Raw genomic sequence first — 21105 nt, 5'->3', positions numbered from 1 at the left:
TTTACAAGTTCATTACTTTTGTGGAGTGTGTAACAGATTTGGCAGAATGTTAATTATAAATACATTATATTTTGTTATGGCATAACAAAACTTAAAACTACCTTTACTGTACTTCTCATAATACTTTATGGTGAAAAATTGCCAGTACATGAGATATATATATAAAAAAGTGTACCAGCTTCTGTGAATTAGATCATATTTAGTTAAAAAATCCATCATATGGCTAAGCACACTTGAATTTTCATTTTTGTTAATTGATCTTTTTTGTATTTCATCTTCAGTATTTCACCTCTTTTTCAAACCCATGTGCTAGAATTAATTACATTTAGACATCATACTTTTATGCTTTTTGCTGTTCTGTTGAATATTTATACATTGTTTCTGTATTCTTGAAGTTCCCTCATTCCTTGGGTCGTAACCTTTAACAACAGTATCTGCTGAATATGGGGTATTGGAGGGAAATTTAGATCTTATTTTTCTTTCAGGATAAAATTTCGAGCCCTGCTTTCCGATCTTATTTAACCTGTGTCCTTTCCTTGCAGATCTCACAATAAATATTTTTTCTTATTTTTATAGTTTTTGTTTTTTTGTGATTGCTTTATTAAAATGTTCACGGTGCTCAATTTTTCCCTCCTCTTAGGTATGCTTAATCATCCACCAATACCTATTGCAGATCTTTCTGAACACACAGAACACCTTAAGGCCAATGATAACCTAAAACTATCTCAGGAATATGAGGTGAGGAGCTAAGGTGGCAAATCTTTATGTGGTTAATAGAGTGGTTAAAGTATAATTTCAAACAGAGGATGCAAAGTTATTGATGTTAAGTTTACTGGGAATCAAATAAGCTGGAGTATATGTAAGAGGCAGTTTCAGGAAAGCCCCAAACCATCATAAATACACCATTCATAACAACACTGTAGTATATTTATAGTTGATACTTAAAGGGAACCTGTAAGTATATTTTTTGTGATAAAAAAACTACCATGCTGCTATAGCACTTGTAAATATCTTTGTAGGGATGACCTATCATGGTGGGGAGATGCTCTCCAGTACTCATCTGGGCAGTACTGGAGATGTGACTAGTCACAGTGCCCTGGCGGCTTACGGCATACATATTAGGACATCCTCAGACATCATCCACAACTCCCTTCTCTGTCAGGCAAAACTCTCTCCTCCGTCAGGCAAAACTCCATCAGTCCTCCTCCCTCAGCCCAAACTCCCTCCTCAGTCAGCCCAAACTCCCCCCTCCGTCAGCATAAACTCCCCCCTCCGTCAGCCCAAACTCCCCCCTCCGTCAGCCAAAACTCCCTCCTCCCTCATCCAAAACTCCCTCCTACGTCAGACGTCAGGCAAAATTCACTCCTCCGTCAGCCCAAACTCCATCAGTCCTCCCTCAGACCAAACTCCCTCCTCCGTCAGACGTCAGCCAAAAATCCCTCCCCCTAACTCAAAACTCCCTCGTCCCTCAGACGTCAGTCAAAAAATACCTCCTACATCAGCCCTGAGCCCAAACTACATCAGCCTTCAGGGGTCAGACATCAGGTGTCAGCCCTCAGCCTAAATTCCATCAGCCGTAGAAATAGAATTTAAAAAAAGGTTTACAGCAAGCGCTGGCACCACTGACCATTGTCTTCACACATTCTATATATATATATATTATGGACACTAATACCAGGCACCAGTACTGGATACAAGTTTTCTTGGTATATAATGGAAGCACGCCGTGTTCAGCCGCTGACATACACAGGCTTCTCTCCAGGACACGTTACATCAGCAGCTGGTCTTGTAAGCCAGGTGTCGCGAGTTCAAATCTCGCTGGTACCTTCACAATTTTTTGGGGGGGTCTGTTAATATTTGTACTATTACTTATTCCGTTTAGTAAGCAAAAAACATTTTAGAAATGTATTATATGAAATATGCTTTCCGTTATCATATAAATATGACAGGTCTGCTTACACATAATTCAGGATAGATAGAGAGATGAATGACAAATGAGATGATAGGGGTAGATAAATGATGGGTGGATGATGGCATATAGGTCTTGATTTGGTTCTTTTACTGTTCTGGGGGCACAAATCAATGCAACTAGGGTTTCACTTACAAGCAAGCAATAGTACAAATATTAACAGACAAAAAAATGAAATACAATTTGTGAAGGTGCCAGTGAGATTTGGACTTGCGTCCCCTGGTTTACAATACCAGCGCTCTAACCCCTGTACTATGGAGCCATCTGCTGTTAGGAAAGGAAAGGAATCTCATTCACTTGTAGGTGAACCAGTCTCTAGCGGCTGCTGATGTAATGTGTGCTAGAGAGAAGCCCGTGTATGTCAGCGGCTGAACACGACGTGCCTCTATTATACACCAAGGAAACTTGTATCCAGTAGTGGTGCCTGGTATTAGTGTCCATAATACATATATATATATATATATATAGTGTGAAAACAATGTTCTGTGGTGCTAGTGCTTGCTGTAAACATATTTTACATTCTATTACTATGGCTGATGGAGTTAAGGCTGAGGGTTGACACCTGATGGAGTTTGGGCTGAGGGCTGATGGAGGAGGTATTTTTTTACTGACGTCTGAGGGACGAGAGAGTTTTGGCTGACTGAGGAGGGAGTTTGGTCTGAGGGAGGAGGACTGATGGAGTTATGCCTGACCGAGAAGGGAGTTTTGGATGAGGGAGGATGGAGTTTTGCCTGACGCAGGAGGGAGTTTTGCCTGACGCAGGAGGGAGTTTTGCCTGACGCAGGAGGGAGTTTTGCCTGACGGAGGAGGGAGTTTTGCCTCACTGAGGAGGGAGTTTTGCCTCACAGAGGAGGGAATTGTGGATGATGTCTGAGGATGTCCTAATATGTATGCTGTACTGGCTGTTAGCATGCCAAGTCAAGAAAGAGTGGATGTGCTTGTAATCAAGGCACCACGAGTAGTTCCATTACTGCCCAGATGATTGTTGTACACACTGAGCATATTTCAATGTGGTGAAGCTATAGTACATAGAGTAAATGATATGTAGATAATAGGACACCACTCTGCCCTCAGTATGTGTAGCCCTGTCAATCAAGGGGAGAGTGTACAGAGCACAAGGGGTGTTACAAAGCAGTGCTCAAATGATTTAGCCCTGTCTCCTGGTGCTTAAACTTCTCATTTGCATATGAATACACATTCAGATTTCTCTGCAGCTGTTTAGCATACAGACAAAAGAAAGGTATTGTTTTAATCAGCATGATGAGCCCTACCAGGCACTATGTCTGGTTTAATAGGATTGATCCTGGTGACAGAGCCGCTTTACCAACATCTGTCAATGGGGGACCATCTGACCACTGCAATGGTGACCTGCTCCCGTTGAATAACGACAACAGGTGTCCCAATACATTTTACTGAATTAGGTGGTTATATAATTTTATTTAAATTACTTGCAATTACAAAAGTATTCAGATCCAGGTGCTGGTTTGAAAAGTGTAGAATATTTTTTGTGGGACAACCCTTCATGACACCACTCAGTGTGGGCAGTGAGGACGTTATACACCCTGGCGATCTAGTAGCACTGGTATTGACCAAACTGCATCTGAAATTTGAAATCCAATTCCTCCCAACCCTTTTAACTATTAGATATTACCATTAAAGGGGTTTTCCATGGAAATACACTGCCCACCACCAAAGAAAAAGGTCACACACTCTAATATTTTGTTGGACCGCCTTTAGCTGTGATTACAGCACGCATTCGCTGTGGCATTGTTTCGATAAGCTTATGCAATGTCACAAGATTTATTTCCATCCAGTGTTGCTTTTTGTGATTGTTCACCAAGATCTTGCATTGATGATGGTAGAGTCTGACTACTGCACAAAGCCTTCTCCAGCACATCCCAAAGATTCTCAATGGGGTTAAGGTCTGGACTCTGTGGTGGCTAATCCATATGTCAAAATGATGTCACATGCTCCCTGAACCACTCTTTCACAATTTGAGCCCTATGAATCCTGGAATTGTCATCTTGGAATATGCCAGTGCCATCAGGGAAGAAAAAATCCATTGATGGAATAACCTGGTCATTCAGTATGTTCAGGTAGTCAGCTGACCTCATTCTTGGAGCACATACTGTTGCTGAACCTAGACCTGACCAACTGCAGCAACCCCAGATCATAGCACTGCCCCCACAGCCTTGTACAGTAGGCACTAGGCATGATGGGTGCATCACTTCATCTGCCTCTGTTCTTACGCTGATGCACCCATCACTCTGAAACAGGGTAAATCTTGACTCAGCAGACCACATGACCTTCTTCCATTGCTACAGCGTCCAATATTTATGCTCCCTAGCAAATTGAAGCCTTTTTTTCTGGTTTGCCTCACTGATTAGTGGTTTTCTTACGGCTACACAGTTGTTCAGTCCCAATCCCTTGAGTTCCCTTCGCATTGTGCATGTGGAAATGCTCTTACTTTCACTATTAAACATAGCCCTGAGTTCTACTGTTGTTTATCTTCGATTTGATTTCACCAAACGTTTAAGTGATCGCCGATCACGATCATTCAGAATTTTTTTTTCCCCGACACATTTCTTCCTCGAATACGATGGGTCCCCACTATCATTTCAGTTTTTAATAATGCGTTGGACAGTTCTGAACCCAATTTTAGTAGTTTCTGCAATCTCCTTAGAGGTTTTCTCTGCTTGATGCATGCCAATGATTTGACCCTTCTCAAACAGACTAACATCTTTTCCACGACCACCAAATGTGTCTTTCGACATGGTTGTTTAAGAAATGAGAAGCAACACATTGCACCAGTTGGGGTTAAATAACTTGTTGCCAGCTGAAAGATAATAGCTCATGCAGTAATTATTCAATAGGAGGCTCATAACTATTTGCTTAGTTTAATCCAGGTGGCAACTTTTTTTTTTGGGACAGTTAGTGTATGATGAAACATGAACCAGAAAGGGATCACAATATAAAAAAGTTTTATATTGCCCTCTGATTCCCCACTGATGCTGTTCTGACACTGCCCCTGCCCCCACTGGTGTTGATTTTTGGTCCAAGCACAGCAGTTACCTGCTTCAGCCAGTGATTGGCTGGTGGCCATGTCAAGCCATTTCCTAAAGGTGGAGAGCAGCGGGGTTCGGAAGAGTATCAGAACAGCATTTATGGGGGATTGGTGAGGTTGAGTAACGCTTGGTTTTTATTTTTATACATTTTTGGCCCTTCCCCAGCCTATTTGTATTATTTCCCTGGAAAATACCTTAAGTAAATAAAGCAATATGTAAGATATTTATTGTTTATTGTAGTAAATATTACACATTTATGCAATCTACCATTTAATTTTTTTTGCAGTCCATTGATCCTGGCCAGCAGTTCACTTGGGAGCACTCGAATCTTGAAGTCAACAAACCCAAAAACCGCTATGCCAATGTGATTGCCTATGATCACTCTCGTGTCATCCTGATGCCCGTTGAAGGTACAGAATTGCATAAACCAACTCAGCAATACTTTTACATTAAAATAATAAAACCATAGTTATATAAAATGTAAACATACCACAAAGCAAATGTATATATCTGGTTCTTCCAAAGTAATGATTCAGGTAACATTTCTAAGTCACATAGGTTAAAAAGTACCAAGATAGTTGGATATTTTTATAGACGACAATCCGTAACTAGAAAAGCTACAATTTCTGGGGAAATTGTGTGAAGTGTTCTTGCCTCCACCTGTAGTCTACAACTGGAGTGGGAGGAGTAACTGGGTTTGAGTGGCTGTTGTTGTGTGGTCAGAGTGGCTGGAGTAACTGTGGAAAGACTGGACTGGGCAGAGTAACTTTATAGAGTGGGCAGAGTAACTGTGTGGCGTGTTTGGAGTGAGTAAAGATAGTAAACATCGCACTAGCCAACTGATTGATCAAATTTAAAAAGTGCACATGGCAAGCTTGTTAAAATGAGAAATGCATTTCAACTTTTATTTATCTATATAGCACATTTAATTGCAATGTTATTGCCCAAAGTGCTTCACAGTTACATTAAAACATACATTTATTAAAACCTTAGCAGCATTATCAAGCCTAGCAGATGAAGTATGACCACTAGTGTTGATCTCGAATATTCGAGTTGCGAATTTTAATTGCGAATATCGGCACATCGAGAATTCGCGAATATTTCGAATATCGCAAAATATATTCGTAATTGCGAATATTCGATTTTTGTGGAAATACCAGTTCATGCGAATTTTTATGCGAAAATTTGTATGCAAATTTTATGCGAATTTTCGCAATCAAGGAAATAATGCCTGGAGATCATGAATTCGCGAATTCACGAATATATGGCGAATATTCGTCCAAAATATTCGCGAAATATCGCAAATTCGAATATTGCCCTGCCGCTCATCACTAATGACCACATGCATTTGGGGGGTCTCAGCATCTTGATGTAGAATGGAGGTGAAGGTGTGCTATCTGTTTGATGATAATCAGTGTTCACAACCACTGTTTACTGGCAACGCTCATGCCCCATTTATGCAGGCTCTAAGCGTGTGACACCACATCACTATTCACTGTCACAAACCTCCATTTCCACTATGCTGCTGTGGGGCTCCGGATCCCGAATGTCACAAACCTCCAATTCCACTATGCTGCTGTGGGGCTCCGGATCCTGAATGTCACAAACCGCCATTTCCACTATGCTGCTGTGGGGCTCTGGATCCCGAAAGCGTGGGTATGAAAGGTCCAGTTTAGTCCAGCGTATCTTTTCAGCTTTAGATCTCTTTCCTTTAGATGGCATGATGATATTCACACAGCTGTAATTTCTTTTCGTAAATGTAGCTAGTTGAAACACCTCAAATACTCTCTACTGTATAAAACTTATTTCCAAACTTTTAAAGGGGTTGGCCACACTATCAAACATCCAAAGTGCCTCAGACAATAGCCCAAACTATGAAGTATTTATATCATGCTAAATGTGCTGACTATATGTAATTTTTCTAATCTGTTCACCATGACATGTTCCCCTGAGGAGCTTCCTCAGAGTCTGTGTGGGAGGAACAGCTGTAAAGTGAAAGTAAATATCCCAGCATGCATTGCAGCAAGCATCTTCAGAGAAGTAGTCACATGACATCCCCGTCCACCTTTGTTCCTATAGAGACAAGAGCCCCTCAGACTTCTGTACAGACACAGCAATAGAAAGCACACCCCAGTCCCAGCAGTAAAGAGGTCACTTCACTGGCGGTTGCCATCTTCAAACGGTGTAGTAGTTTAAAAATTATAAATCCTACAGCGAAGAGCTTTATATTGTCAGAATCACAAGACCCAGATCTACATTGATGCATAGTGTGTCTCTGAAATATTAAAAATAAAGGCACAGCAGTTTAGAAATTGCCCTTCAAATTTGAGGTGGCTAGAGTGGAGTTTCAATGAATGTCAATGGGTGGCGTGGGTTGCAAGCAGATGGTCATAGTGTGAAAACTATCAGGACTATGGCTGAACGTTTTGATATAAGATTTGTGTAGGTGGGCTTGAAAATGAGGGAGTAGTGGCAGTTTAGAAATCATGTCCTGATTTTTCAGCTAACACTCTAGCTTTTGTCAGCTCCCACTCTAGTTTTGAACATTCCGCCATTCATTCCTATGGGACCAATTTCGCCACACAAATGCCGATATTTCGTGATCCATTCGGCGAAACGTTCCACAATGCAATAGCACACCAATGGGGAACAATCCGCACATTTCGGTATATTACTGTCTATGTAGTGTAAAAACTGTGGGAGGAGTTAGGGTGATAAATTTGGCTATAATAAGAATATATACAGGTCCTTCTAAAAAAATTAGCATATTGTGATAAAGTTCATTATTTTCTGTAATGTACTGATAAACATTAGACTTTCATATATTTTAGATTTTACATACCAACTGAAGTAGTTCAAGCCTTTTATTGTTTTAATATTGATAATTTTGGCATACAGCTCATGAAAACCCAAAATTCCTATCTCAAAAAATTTGCATATCATGAAAAGGTTCTCTAAACGAGCTATTAACCTAATTATCTGAATCAACTAATTAACTCTAAACACCTGCAAAAGATTCCTGAGGCTTTTAAAAACTCCCAGCCTGGTTCATTACTCAAAACCGCAATCATGGGTAAGACTGCTGACCTGACTGCTGTCCAGAAGGCCATCATTGACACCCTCAAGCAAGAGGGTAAGACACAGAAAGAAATTTCTGAACGAATAGGCTGTTCCCAGAGTGCTGTATCAAGGCACCTCAGTCTGTGGGAAGGAAAAAGTGTGGCAGAAAACGCTGCACAACGAGAAGAGGTGACCGGACCCTGAGGAAGATTGTGGAGAAGGACCGATTCCAGACCTTGGGGGACCTGTGGAAGCAGTGGAATGAGTCTGGAGTAGAAACATCCAGAGCCACCGTGTACAGGCGTGTGCAGGAAATGGGCCACAGGTGCCGCATTCCCCAGGTCAAGCCACTTTTGAACCAGAAACAGCGGCAGAAGCGCCTGACCTGGGCTACAGAGAAGCAGCACTGGACTGTTGCTCAGTGGTCCAAAGTACTTTTTTCGGATGAAAGAAAATTTTGCATGTCATGTGATGGAGTTAAGGCTGAGGGTTGACACCTGACTGCTGATGGAGTTTGGGCTGAGGGCTGATGGAGGAGGTATTTTTTTACTGACGTCTGAGGGACGAGGGAGTTTTGGCTGACTGAGGAGGGAGTTTGGTCTGAGGGAGGAGGACTGATGGAGTTATGCCTGACCGAGGAGGGAGTTTTGGATGAGGAAGTTTTGCCTGACGGAGGATGGAGTTTTGCCTGACGGAGGATGGAGTTTTGCCTGATGGAGGATGGAGTTTTGCCTGACGCAGGAGGGAGTTTTGCCTGACGCAGGAGGGAGTTTTGCCTGACGCAGGAGGGAGTTTTGCCTGACGCAGGAGGGAGTTTTGCCTGACGCAGGAGGGAGTTTTGCCTGACGCAGGAGGGAGTTTTGCCTGACGCAGGTGGGAGTTTTGCCTCACGGAGGAGGGAGTTTTGCCTCACGGAGGAGGGAGTTTTGCCTCACGGAGGAGGGAGTTTTGCCTCACGGAGGAGGGAGTTTTGCCTCACGGAGGAGGGAGTTGTGGATGATGTCTGAGGATGTCCTAATATGTATGCTGTACTGGCTGTTAGCATGCCAAGTCAAGAAAGAGTGGATGTGCTTGTAATCAAGGCACCATGAGTAGTTCCATTACTGCCCAGATGATTGTTGTACACACTGAGCATATTTCAATGTGGTGAAGCTATAGTACATAGAGTAAATGATATGTAGATAATAGGACACCACTCTGCCCTCAGTATGTGTAGCCCTGTCAATCAAGGGGAGAGTGTACAGAGCACAAGGGGTGTTACAAAGCAGTGCTCAAATGATTTAGCCCTGTCTCTTGGTGCTTAAACTTCTCATTTGCATATGAATAAACATTCAGATTTCTCTGCAGCTGTTTAGCATACAGACAAAAGAAAGGTATTGTTTTAATCAGCATGATGAGCCCTACCAGGCACTATGTCTGGTTTAATAGGATTGATCCTGGTGACAGAGCCGCTTTACCAACATCTGTCAATGGGGGACCATCTGACCACTGCAATGGTGACCTGCTCACCAGTGTGAAAGTGTGAAAACTATCAGGACTATGGCTGAACGTTTTGATATAAGATTTGTGTAGGTGGGCTTGAAAATGAGGAGTAGTGGAAGTTTAGAAATCATGTCCTGATTTTTCAGCTAACACTCTAGCTTTTGTCAGCTCCCACTCTAGTTTTGAACATTCCGCCATTCATTCCTATGGGAACAATTTCGCCACACAAATGCTGATATTTCGTGATCCATTCGCCAAAACGTTCCACAATGCAATAGCACACCAATGGGGAACAATCCGCACATTTCGGTATATTACAGTCTATGTAGTGTAAAAACTGTGGGAGGAGTTATATATACTGTATATATACTGTATGTGAGATAACAGTAAGTGGTCTTGTCATTAAAGGGGTTACCCAAAATAATTATTAAATCTCTCAGACCTGCCCCCCTGAATGGAGTAAAATAAAAAATGATCGTAAACTTAAGAGGTAAGCATATCATTTTTTTACAGTACAGTATTCGGGTCTTGCCTGAGATTTTTTATTGTCTTTGATAACCCCTTTAGCAATAAACATTATAGATCATGTATCACAATAGCCATATATCAACAGATCTAGAAATAGCAAAAAAATTATAATTCATAGCACTGACTTTGAAGTAAAATAATTATGTTTTCTCAGTTCATACCAAACGAATGCAACATACATACACATAAGAAATAACAGACAAGTATAGTAGCTCAGACTATGACTGTATGCAGACGACGAACTGTAGAAGAAAATATTCAAACTGATCAATCCTTTTTTTAATGGAAAGTATACTGCACAAACAAGGATATTGGGGCGGTTAAATTAAGATAGGTTGATTTGGTGCCAGATTTATAATTTGGTTTGTTAAATTTCTCTAAATCTCTGATGTTTCAGCACGTGGTGAAGGGAAAATGTGATACAATGCTCCATAGGGCTTTATGCTATCAGAATGTTACACCACTTTCTATGCTACATTGGAGCTGGTTTAATTGTCCAAAATACGTGCCAGAAATAGCCCTAGACTGCTACAAAACAAGGTGCATATTAGACCCAGACAAAAATCTGACATAAAAGTTGTTTATAAAAACCTTGGAGGGAATTTATTATTTGTGGAGGTCTTGGTGTCAGCTTTACAAGTAAAAGTACATCAGGGGGTTGTCAGGTGTGGAGATGCAACTTTTAAAAAATTGCACTTCATAATGAGATTTAAAGGTGTTATAATCTGAAATCCTGATGTACTCTTTTCTCCACTTCTAAAAGTGTTGCAAAAATATGCACCCAATGTTACACTTTTTTATGCTACAAATCCTGCATAGCAGGTGGCTGTAATCCCTGTAAATGAGCAGAGTATAATGGAATCGAAGGGAAACATTAATCAAACCAGCAAAGGAAGCACTATGTACAATCACAATACATTAGTAAGTGCCTTGTATTAACTTTTCTACATGATAAATGCCATTTGCAGAAGTTAGACAACACCTTTCACCCTTCAGGGCCAGCCATCCTAAATCCGAAGTCTCTTCAGTCAAAACTTTGTTTGAATACTGTACGGACATTCGTCTCCGTACAGTATCCAAATGTATGGACTCAGGCGTGGTGAAATGAGTAATCACCATAGTGTTGTGATACTTTGGTGAATAACTTTGGCAGTTGATTATTAAACTGGAAAACCAGTCGAAAACATTATTCTTTTTTAACCTTTTATTTTACACTTACATTTTTTCCATCTTCTTGTGGGAGGACCAATAGGGTGACAGAGGCTGCTGCAAGAGCTGCTTCCCTCGCTATTCCCGTGACATAGCTGTTCATCAAGTTGCAGAAAATAAGCCTTCACCTCCATGTAGAGTGATGGAAAGTTTTTTTTCTATTTATTTTTACACTTCAAAACATTTTTTTTAGTCCTGTTGCAGGAGGACCTTTGAAGTGACAGAAAAGGCTCTCTCTTTCAGTCAAACTGCTTAGGTGCTAGTTGCTATTGACAGCAGCATCTAAGGGTTTAATGGATCGGCTCAGAACTAACTCCAACCTCAGGTGCTGCAGTGGAAGCCCAGCTGTATATTACAGCCATCTGCCGATAATTTGGACACAACTGCAGCGATTCCGGTATCCTCACAACCTAACTGTACATATATAGGCACAAAGAGGGCATTAATAATTTGTAGATGTACTGAGTAGAGTTGTTTCAAAAACAAAATTTTGATTCCAAGTAAAGAAGGTTGGGTGCGCTCACCTGCTGGTATATTGTAGTCGAAGCAAGGATTGCTGTCAGGAACCGGATGCAAACTTTTTCAATGTGGAACAAAGGAAGGATAATCTAGCTTCATATCAAACATGGCAGCTTTATTGTTCGAAGTAGTGCATTAAAATCCTTACAAACAGCTCATATCAATGCATTTCGGATCCCCTTAATGCTGATCCTTAAAGGGGTTGTCCAAGTTATATTTATTGATGACCTATCCTCCGGATAGGTCATCAATATCAGATCGGAGGGGGTCCGACACCCGGCACCCCCTCCGATCAGCTGTTTGAAGAGAAGGCGTGCGCGGTGTCAGCGCTGCCTCCTCTTCACTGTTTACCTTCTGGCCGTTGCATCTGCAGTGGTGAGCAGGTGTAATTACACCCAAGCCTTCCTATTGAAATGAATGGGACGGCTTGGGTGTAATTACACCTGCTCACCACTGCAGATGTAACGGCTAGAAGGTAAACAGTGAAGAGGAGGCAGCGCTGACACCGTGCACGCCTTCTCTTCAAACAGCTGATCGGAGGGGGTGCCGGGTGTCGGACCCCCGCCGATCTGATATTGATGACCTATCCTGAGTATAGGTCATCAATAAATATAACTTGGATAACCCCTTTAATCATGACCAAAATTTTGATTCTGTTTCGAAACCATAAAAAGTATTGTGATACTGAATACCATTCGATGCCACGCGAAAAAATAAAAACGCCAGAAAAAGCCACGTGCGTTCCGCATTTTATGGAACGTCCGGCCCATAATCAAACAGTCCTATCCTATTTTTATAGTATCTGTGTATCGTGGCTCACCCGTATCTGCTACTATGGTAAGGGTGCTCTGTTTGTGTGGATGCTTCACCTGTGCATCCTATATAGCAGATATAGTATATACAAAAGGTAAAAACAGGCACTCACCAGCTGGCAAATCTATAAATACTATGTTTATATTAGTTTTTGGCATATAAAATGGTATATAAAAATTGCGCAAATTATTACACATAAAAATCAATTCACATTAAGTTCATAAAAATTCAATTCACATAAAATTCATAAAAATTCAATACATGAAGACACTGATGCGAGTATATCTCAATCGATACAGGCTATCTATATAGTTGGGTAGGTCTTCATCAGTATAAGAATCCTAGATATCCAAAAAGTGCTCAATTGTGCATGTAATTCAATTGTGATGATAAATATTCCTATACAACCAATTAAAATGCAATATGTGTCTAATAATACAAAAACGTGACCTGTGAAAAATAATTATAAATATAAATATAAATATATCTTGGTATCCTATGATGAAAGTCCTTAGGAGACTTGGATACAACTCTTAGTGTAGAAGTTGTAACTATGTCCATCCAATGCAACAATAGTATCGATAGCGCTTGTGCGCAGAGTATGCGGTTTAGAGTTGAATAAGGTGCAAATGTTAATGGTCGGGTTTTGTAACTGGGGCGTCCCCCTTGTTTTGCAAAACCCTCTTACCTTGCCCTTGAAGGTGACCGTCCTTAGTAGGGTTACCACTCTAATATTCGTCAGGTTCTTTGTATCTCCCCCCTATGTGTGGGATCCAATACTTCAGGTCCTCTGCTCGCTGGTCTCGGCGTTCCACGTGGTTGCTTCCGTGCGGGTCACCGACCAGGAAGTAGTCTGAGTTTTCGCTTAATCTCGCGATACCTTGAACCTGCTTCCCTTTGCTGGAGTGTTTACAAGACGTATGATATTCTTCAAATGTCCAACACTGTATTCTGGTTCGGGTGGGTAGTTTTACTCTCGCAGGACCAGCCAGACGCGTTTCGAGGGTCCGCCCTCTTCCTCAGTGGCTATAATGCGAGTACTACCCCTCTTCTTTAAATACTGCGGCTTTCAAACACACCCACCCAAAACCTAGCAGGGATTACTCTAATTCAGATTTAACTCTTCATTATACCTTCATTAGGAGCTGTTCATCTGTGTCTATATACTAGTATCTCAACATTTTAATCTATATTTTTATTTAAAATTTCATACCTTTAATCATGAACGATCATTTTTTAGATGGGACTCCTCCACACCACAAAACGAAAATACGCCAAATGAGACATGCAACACCGGAACAGATGAAATCCCCTCCAGAGATAAACCATCACCGAGAAAAGGGCCATCAATACAACTTGAGACACAGGGACCAATATCAAGTAACAGAACACAACTCGAGGGAGGGGGAGTATCAGGGAAGGAGGGAGAAATACATCCCAAATCGATACCAATATCATTACGACCAAAGGGAACAAGGAGGGGAAAGGGAAAAAGGAAGAAGGAATTACAGAAAAAAAAAAACTCAGAAAGAGACAGATGCAATTATTAATTTAAGCCAAACCTTACTTACCTCAACACAGATCCAACTATAAAACAAGGGATTAAAATTTGCCCCTACGGCACAAATGAACAAATTCGATACTTACATTGGAATAGAGAAATTTGTTAGAAAATTGTGCCTTAAGAATCACTTTATGAAGAATCCCATAGTTACGAAGTCTATTGAGAGAGATACTTTCCTCCATACAAATTTAAAATTAAGGAGTAAGATGTACCCGAGACAGCAAATAGGCCACGAAATGGAAGCGTTTAAAAAATCTGTAGAAACAGATATTAGGAAATTAAAAACCAATGGTAGATTAGGGAACAATGTGTCCACACAAGAAATTCAAGCCCTGAAACAACTACAAAAGACAGAGAACATCACTATACGACCTGCGGATAAGGGAGGGGCCATCGTCATTCTGGAGACACAAAAATATGAGGCGGAATGCCTAAGACAATTATCAGATATTAATACTTACTCCAGACTGATGAAGGACCCCACCAATGAATATATGGGAGAGTTGATGGACTATGCCAGAGATGGTTGGGAAAGAGGAATTCTAAATGAACAAGAGTTCAAATACATCACTAAGACCCACCATAGATTGCCTATATTCTATTGTCTCCCGAAAGTCCATAAAGACCAGATGATTCCTCCAGGGAGACCAATCATCTCTGGCATAGGGTCACTAACTTCGAATCTATCTGAATATATTGACAAACTCCTACAACCTAGTGTAAAAAAGAACTTTGCATACATCAGGGATACGACGCAGGTCATTAAATTAGTGGAGGGTTTGAAATGTGAGGAGGACTGGATATTAGGGACCTTAGATGTAAGTTCCCTTTATACAGTTATAAACCATGATCAAGGAATTCAAGCATTAAGGAAGCAATTAAAGACACACAGTGATCTCGTGGAGAAACAAATCGATTTTATAGCAGAGGGAGTAAAATTTATTTTGACCCACAATTACTTTGCTTATAATTTGGACAATTACCTCCAGACTAGGGGAACTGCCATGGGTACCAGGTTTGCCCTCAGATATGCAAATTTATTCATGGCACAGTGGGAAGAAGAAGAAATACCGTCCATGGTGGGGGCAGACCTGGTACTCTGGCACAGATTTATTGACGACATCCTGTTTGTCTGGAGAGGCACGAGAGAGGATCTGGATAGATTCCTTGGAAGAATTAATAGAAATGTTTATAACCTTAAATTTTCTGCCAATTTGAGGGAAGAAAAAATTGAATTCCTGGATTTATTAATTAGAGTGCAAAACAAACAGCTATTCTGCAGCACATACCAGAAAGAGGTTTCCCGAAACAGTCACATCCTTTTTTCAAGCTGCCATCTACCAAGATGGTTGCTTGAAGTTCCAATAGGACAATTCAAAAGGATAAAAAGGAATTGTACTGACGTAACAGACTTTGAGAGGGAGGCTGAAATTATGAAGGAGCGTTTTTTGGAAAAAGATTATCCCAGTAATGTATTGGATAAAGCACTTACCAAGGTGAAAAATACGGATAGGAAGACCTTTTTCGTAGAAAGTAGAAAAGAAGATAAACTAGAAAAGGAAGATCAGTTTTGAATTATATTACCCTTCAGTAAACAATATAAAAAAATAGAGGGAATAGTGAGGAAGCACTGGCATCATCTATTGAGCGACAAAATACTAGGCCCTCTTGTTAGTGAGGGTCCCAAAATTACATACACAAGGGCTCAGAATTTATCTTTAAAGATAGCACCTTCAATTAAAAACAAAGGGAACAAATCATCCATGCAAAGCTGGTTGAATTTGAGTGGCTTTTATAGATGCGGGAAATGTGGGATTTGCAAACTCACATCATTCCCTAGGAAGACCACAGAAATTCAATCACGAGTGAATCCCTTTGCGTGGAAAATAAAAGAATTTCTGACCTGCAGCTCAACCAATATTTTATACATGATAGAATGCCAGTGCAAAAAACAATATATCGGGAGAACTAAACGCTCGTTGAAAAAAAGACTGTCAGAACATATCACTAACATAAAAAATGGCTATGAAAAGCACTCTCTTTCATTACATTATAAACAATGCCACAACAAAAATCCTGAGGGTATGGTCTTCGCGGCCTTTGAATGTCCATTGTCCATTGGAGGGGCGGAGACCACATCGCCAGGATGTCTAGGCAGGAATCCAGGCGAATTTTTGATTTCCAAACACTCCTCCCAAGAGGATTAAATTCGGATTTTGAACTGTTCGGTTTTTTATAACTCTTCCACTTATTGTGTAAAGAAGATATATTATACAAAACATGTGAGACCAGTCATAGTGTTAAATATATACTTTTACTCAATAATCACTTGAATCTGGGACATAATTATGTAGGGAACACAATAATCTGTATGGAAACTATGGAGATTGATGGGGAGGGTGCAAATATAGAGAAAACGCATTGAAAACGCACATGCGGTTTTTTTGTTATGCGATGCGTTTTTTGCGATTTCCGGTTATTTGAGGACTGGGACTCTTTATATTATTGTGGAAGTATTTTGCATTGAGAAATGCAGCGAATAGATCTCGAAATGAATTGAGAAAGTACAAATGAAACTAATGTAATTCAACCAATAGGAATAGAGAAATCTAATTATGACATTTATTTATGTTTTTAATGCTTTTATAAATTAAAGTTTTTACAAATTAAAGGTATGAAATTTTAAATAAAAATATAGATTAAAATGTTGAGATACTAGTATATAGACACAGATGAACAGCTCCTAATGAAGGTATAATGAAGAGTTAAATCTGAATTAGAGTAATCCCTGCTAGGTTTCGGGTGGGTGTGTTTGAAAGCCGCAGTATTTAAAGAAGAGGGGTAGTACTCGCATTATAGCCACTGAGGAAGAGGGCGGACCCTCGAAACGCGTCTGGCTGGTCCTGCGAGAGTAAAACTACCCACCCGAACCAGAATACAGTGTTGGACATTTGAAGAATATCATACGTCCTGTAAACACGCCAGCAAAGGGAAGCAGGTTCAAGGTATCGCGAGATTAAGCGAAAACTCATAGACTACTTCCTGGTCGGTGACACGCACGGAAGTAACCACGTGGAACGCCGAGACCAGCGAGCAGAGAACCTGAAGTATTGGATCCCACACATAGGGGGAGATACAAAGAACCTGATTAATATTAGAGTGGTAACCCTACTAAGGACGGTCACCTTCAAGGGCACGGTAAGAGGGTTTTGGAAAACAAGGGGGACGCCCCAGTTACAAAACCCGACCACTAACATTTGCACCTTATTCAACTCTAAACCGCATACTCTGCGCACAAGCGCTATCGATACTATTGTTGCATTGGATGGACATGGATACAACTCTTAGTGTAGAAGTTGTAACTAAGTCTCCTAAGGACTTTCATCATAGGATACCAAGATATATTTATATTTATAATTATTTTTCACAGGGCACGTTTTTGTATTATTAGACACATATTGCATTTTAATTGGTTGTATAGGAATATTTATCATCACAATTGAATTATATGCACAATTGAGCACTTTTTGTATATCTAGGATTCTTATACTGATGAAGACCTACCCAACTATATAGATAGCCTGTATCGATTGAGATATACTCGCATCAGTGTCTTCATGTATTGAATTTTTATGAACTTAAGTGAATTGATTTTTATGTGTAATAATTTGCGCAATTTTTATATACCATTTTATATGCCAAAAACTAATATAAACATAGTATTTATAGATTTGCCAGCTGGTGAGTGCCTGTTTTTACCTTTTGTATATACTATCCTATTTTTGGGGGGACAAGATGACAAAAAAAAAAAATGGTGAATCCCCGCATAGGAGATTTTTTTTTATATTTTGGACTTTTTGGACATGGCGATATGTAATATGTTTATTTATTGTTTATATATTTCATATGTAAAATTGGGAAAGGGGGTGATTTATACTTAATATTTTGGCTTTTTTTTTTTTTACTGTTATTTAATAACTATTTCCCCCTTTAGGGGCTAGAACCTGGGATCTTATGATCCCTTGTCCTATTCACCCTAATAGATCTCTATTAGGGTGAACAGGACTTTACACTCTCCCTGCTGCCCTGTACAAAGTACACATGGGGCAGCAGGGAGCTTACCGTGGCAGCCAGGGCTTCAGTAGTGCCCTGGCTGCCATGGTAACTGATTGGAGCCCCAGGATTACACAGCTGGGGCTCTGATCGCAACTGCCACTGCCACCAATGAGGAGGAGGGGAGAGGGGACCCTGTGGCCACTGCCACTAATGATTTTAATACTGGGGGGGTTAAGGTGGGGCACACTGCGCCACCAATGATCTTAATACTGGGAAGGAGGTGGGGGGATGGCAAACTGCGCCACCAATGATAATTAACGTTTAATACAGGAGTCTGGGTGCGGGCAGCAGAATCACATTGCCGTCACCCAGCCTCTATGACAGGAAGCTACGATCAGTGACAGTTAACCCCTCAGGTGTGGCACCTGAGGGGTTAACTGTCACTGATCACAGCTCCCTTTCATAGAGCCTGGGCGACGGCTATGTGATTCTGCACCCGCTTCCTGTATTTGTATTAAACGATAGCTTTCATTGGTGGTGCAGTGCGCCTGCCCCCCTCTCTCCTCATTGGTGGAAGCGGCAGCACAGGCGGAGGAAGAGAGTGACTCCTTCTCCCCTGTGCTTCTGAGGGAACATGGCGCGCTGATAGCAGTTGCACATCCTAGTATCGAATAATAGGTATTGAGGTTGATAACGGACAAAAGTATTGAATGGGTATCGAAAATTCAATACCCAAAACAACCCTAGTACTGAGATGGTGTTATTTGGTTCTACAGGGCACAAAGTCGAGCACAAAAGAGGTTATTAATAGTGTGTTGGGCACAAAGTGGACATTACTGTCTAAGCCACATTATCACTATGTAGCACAAGAGGGGCATTATTATTTAGTACAGGACACAACAGTTGCCATTATTAGTCTATTGGGCACTAACAAAAGCACAAGTGTGGGCCTAAAAGGAGCACTATTCAGATGCATTCACATATGCGCTCAGATATGTTGCCACAGATTTTTGTGAGGAAAATCCAGTGTTGTACTATACCAACAAAGTGGATGAAATTTTTAGACATCTGATCTGCACACTTAAAAGAAAAAGTCTGCAGTGAAAATGAACTACAGTGAGAATTAGAAATCTGCAGTATGTCAATTTAGGCTGCAGATCTCCACCAAAGAATTCACACTCTGCAATGCAGAGGGTATAAAATACTGTTTGGGTGAAAACTAATGTCTGGGGCAGCTGCGGTGGCTCTGGGGAAAAAAGTAAAAGTGGCTCCATGTTGTAGATGGGTTCAAATTGAAGGCGAGCCAACACAAGTAGGCAGGGATGGCAGAAGTGAGAGTTACAGCAATACCACAGTGCAGCACATACAGTAATACTGCCCTTGCCGAAGTATTCAATATTCGCTTTGCCCATACCTTAACCTATCCAACTGAGGATGGCGACACAGTTGAATTCAGGAGGGCACCTGCAGCCGATTGTTATGTACCCTCCTGGCAACCTCAAGCGGGGCTCGGGCAGCACCCTGGGCCTTGGCCCACATGGAAATTTCCCTGCAGGGTCTATGGCCAGTCCTCCCTTGGTCTCAAGCACAATATGGGGCACTGTCTGTTTGGCACTATTATTATGACCATATTTTTTGGAGGGAAGTAACTTTAGTTATGGTCATGATGCGGTGAAATTATTTGAGGCCTGTATAGTCGTATCATTGATTATATAGTTCTTTGTTTAGTGCTGTAACAGTATGGATGTCATTGCTGAAATATGATTTAATTGCTGTATGGTGGTGATATTTGGTCCTAGCATAGTTTTATTATTTGATAACTGTATATGGACTATGAGGGCCATGGTAAAACCTTCCTCTTGCTCCTTTTAAAGGTAGTATATTGTGGATTTTGAGGTGTATCTAGGATCCTTAACTATTTGTAGAAGCCAATCCGCTTTTCAAATTCAGCTTTTTTACAGTTGGTGTTATGTTTGTTTCCAGAATTTGCTGGAATTTCATTGAACCCATTCTTCCCTCTACCCGTGAAATGTTCCCCCGTGCCATTGTCTGCAAAACAACAACAAAGTATGATCCACCCCCATGCTTAATTGTTGGTGAGGTGTTTTTGTTTATGAAATTCTGTGCCCTTTTTGCTCCAAACATACCTTTGCTCATTGTGACCGAAGAGTTCTATCTTAACCTCGTTGATCCACGGGACAGGTTTCCAAAATGCATCAGACTTGTTTAGATGTTCTCTTGCAAACTTCTGATGCTGACTATTGTGGTGAGGATGCAGGAGAGGTTTTCTTCTGATGACTCTTCCATGAAGGCAGTGGCATACCTACCATATAGGCAGACCACGCAGCTGCTATGGGGCTCGTGAGGAAGAGGGGCTTGCAGTGGAGGAGAGGCCACACCCCCTAATTGCTCCTGTCTATCTTTATAAAGCTAAAGGACCTTTGATGATGTCATCACAGGTCCTGTAATGCTCAACCTGCAGCCCTCCAGCTGTTGCAAAACTACAACTCCCAGCATGCCCGAACAGTCTACAGCTATCAGCCTACAGCAGGGCATTGTGGAAGTTGTAGTTTTACAACAGCTGGAGGGCTGCAGGTTGAGCATGGCCGGTGTAAAGTGTAGTTCCCAGGTTAGAACAGTACATCCGCCAGAACCTGTAATTACATCATCTTCAACATCACAGGTCCTGCAGGATCTAGCAAAGGAACTGCACCAAAAATGGTGTAGTTCCTAGGTTTGAAAGGTACATCTGCCGGGACCTATGATGACCTCATCACAGGTCCTTCAACCCCTAACAGCAAGTATTAGAAGTTCACAATCAGCTCTGCATTGATCCATAC

General features: G+C 41.1%; 1 protein-coding gene across 18 annotated transcripts in view; it reads left to right on the top strand.

Annotated features, from left to right (window-relative positions):
• Positions 1-21105, top strand: part of PTPRS (protein tyrosine phosphatase receptor type S) — a 580801-nt gene that overhangs the window by 371510 nt on the left and 188186 nt on the right. For all 18 annotated transcript variants that reach the window (XM_044268386.1, XM_044268351.1, XM_044268378.1 and 15 more), the window contains 2 exons: positions 641-738; positions 5321-5444. In XM_044268386.1, the coding sequence (XP_044124321.1) occupies positions 641-738; positions 5321-5444 (222 nt within the window). The remainder of the gene's footprint in view (positions 1-640; positions 739-5320; positions 5445-21105) is intronic.

Source organism: Bufo gargarizans, chromosome 1 (assembly GCF_014858855.1).
Source record: "Bufo gargarizans isolate SCDJY-AF-19 chromosome 1, ASM1485885v1, whole genome shotgun sequence".
In the NCBI taxonomy this organism is placed as follows: Eukaryota; Metazoa; Chordata; class Amphibia; order Anura; family Bufonidae; genus Bufo; species Bufo gargarizans.
Note: the sequence above shows the minus strand (reverse complement) of the source record. Positions and strands in the feature narration are given on the sequence as shown.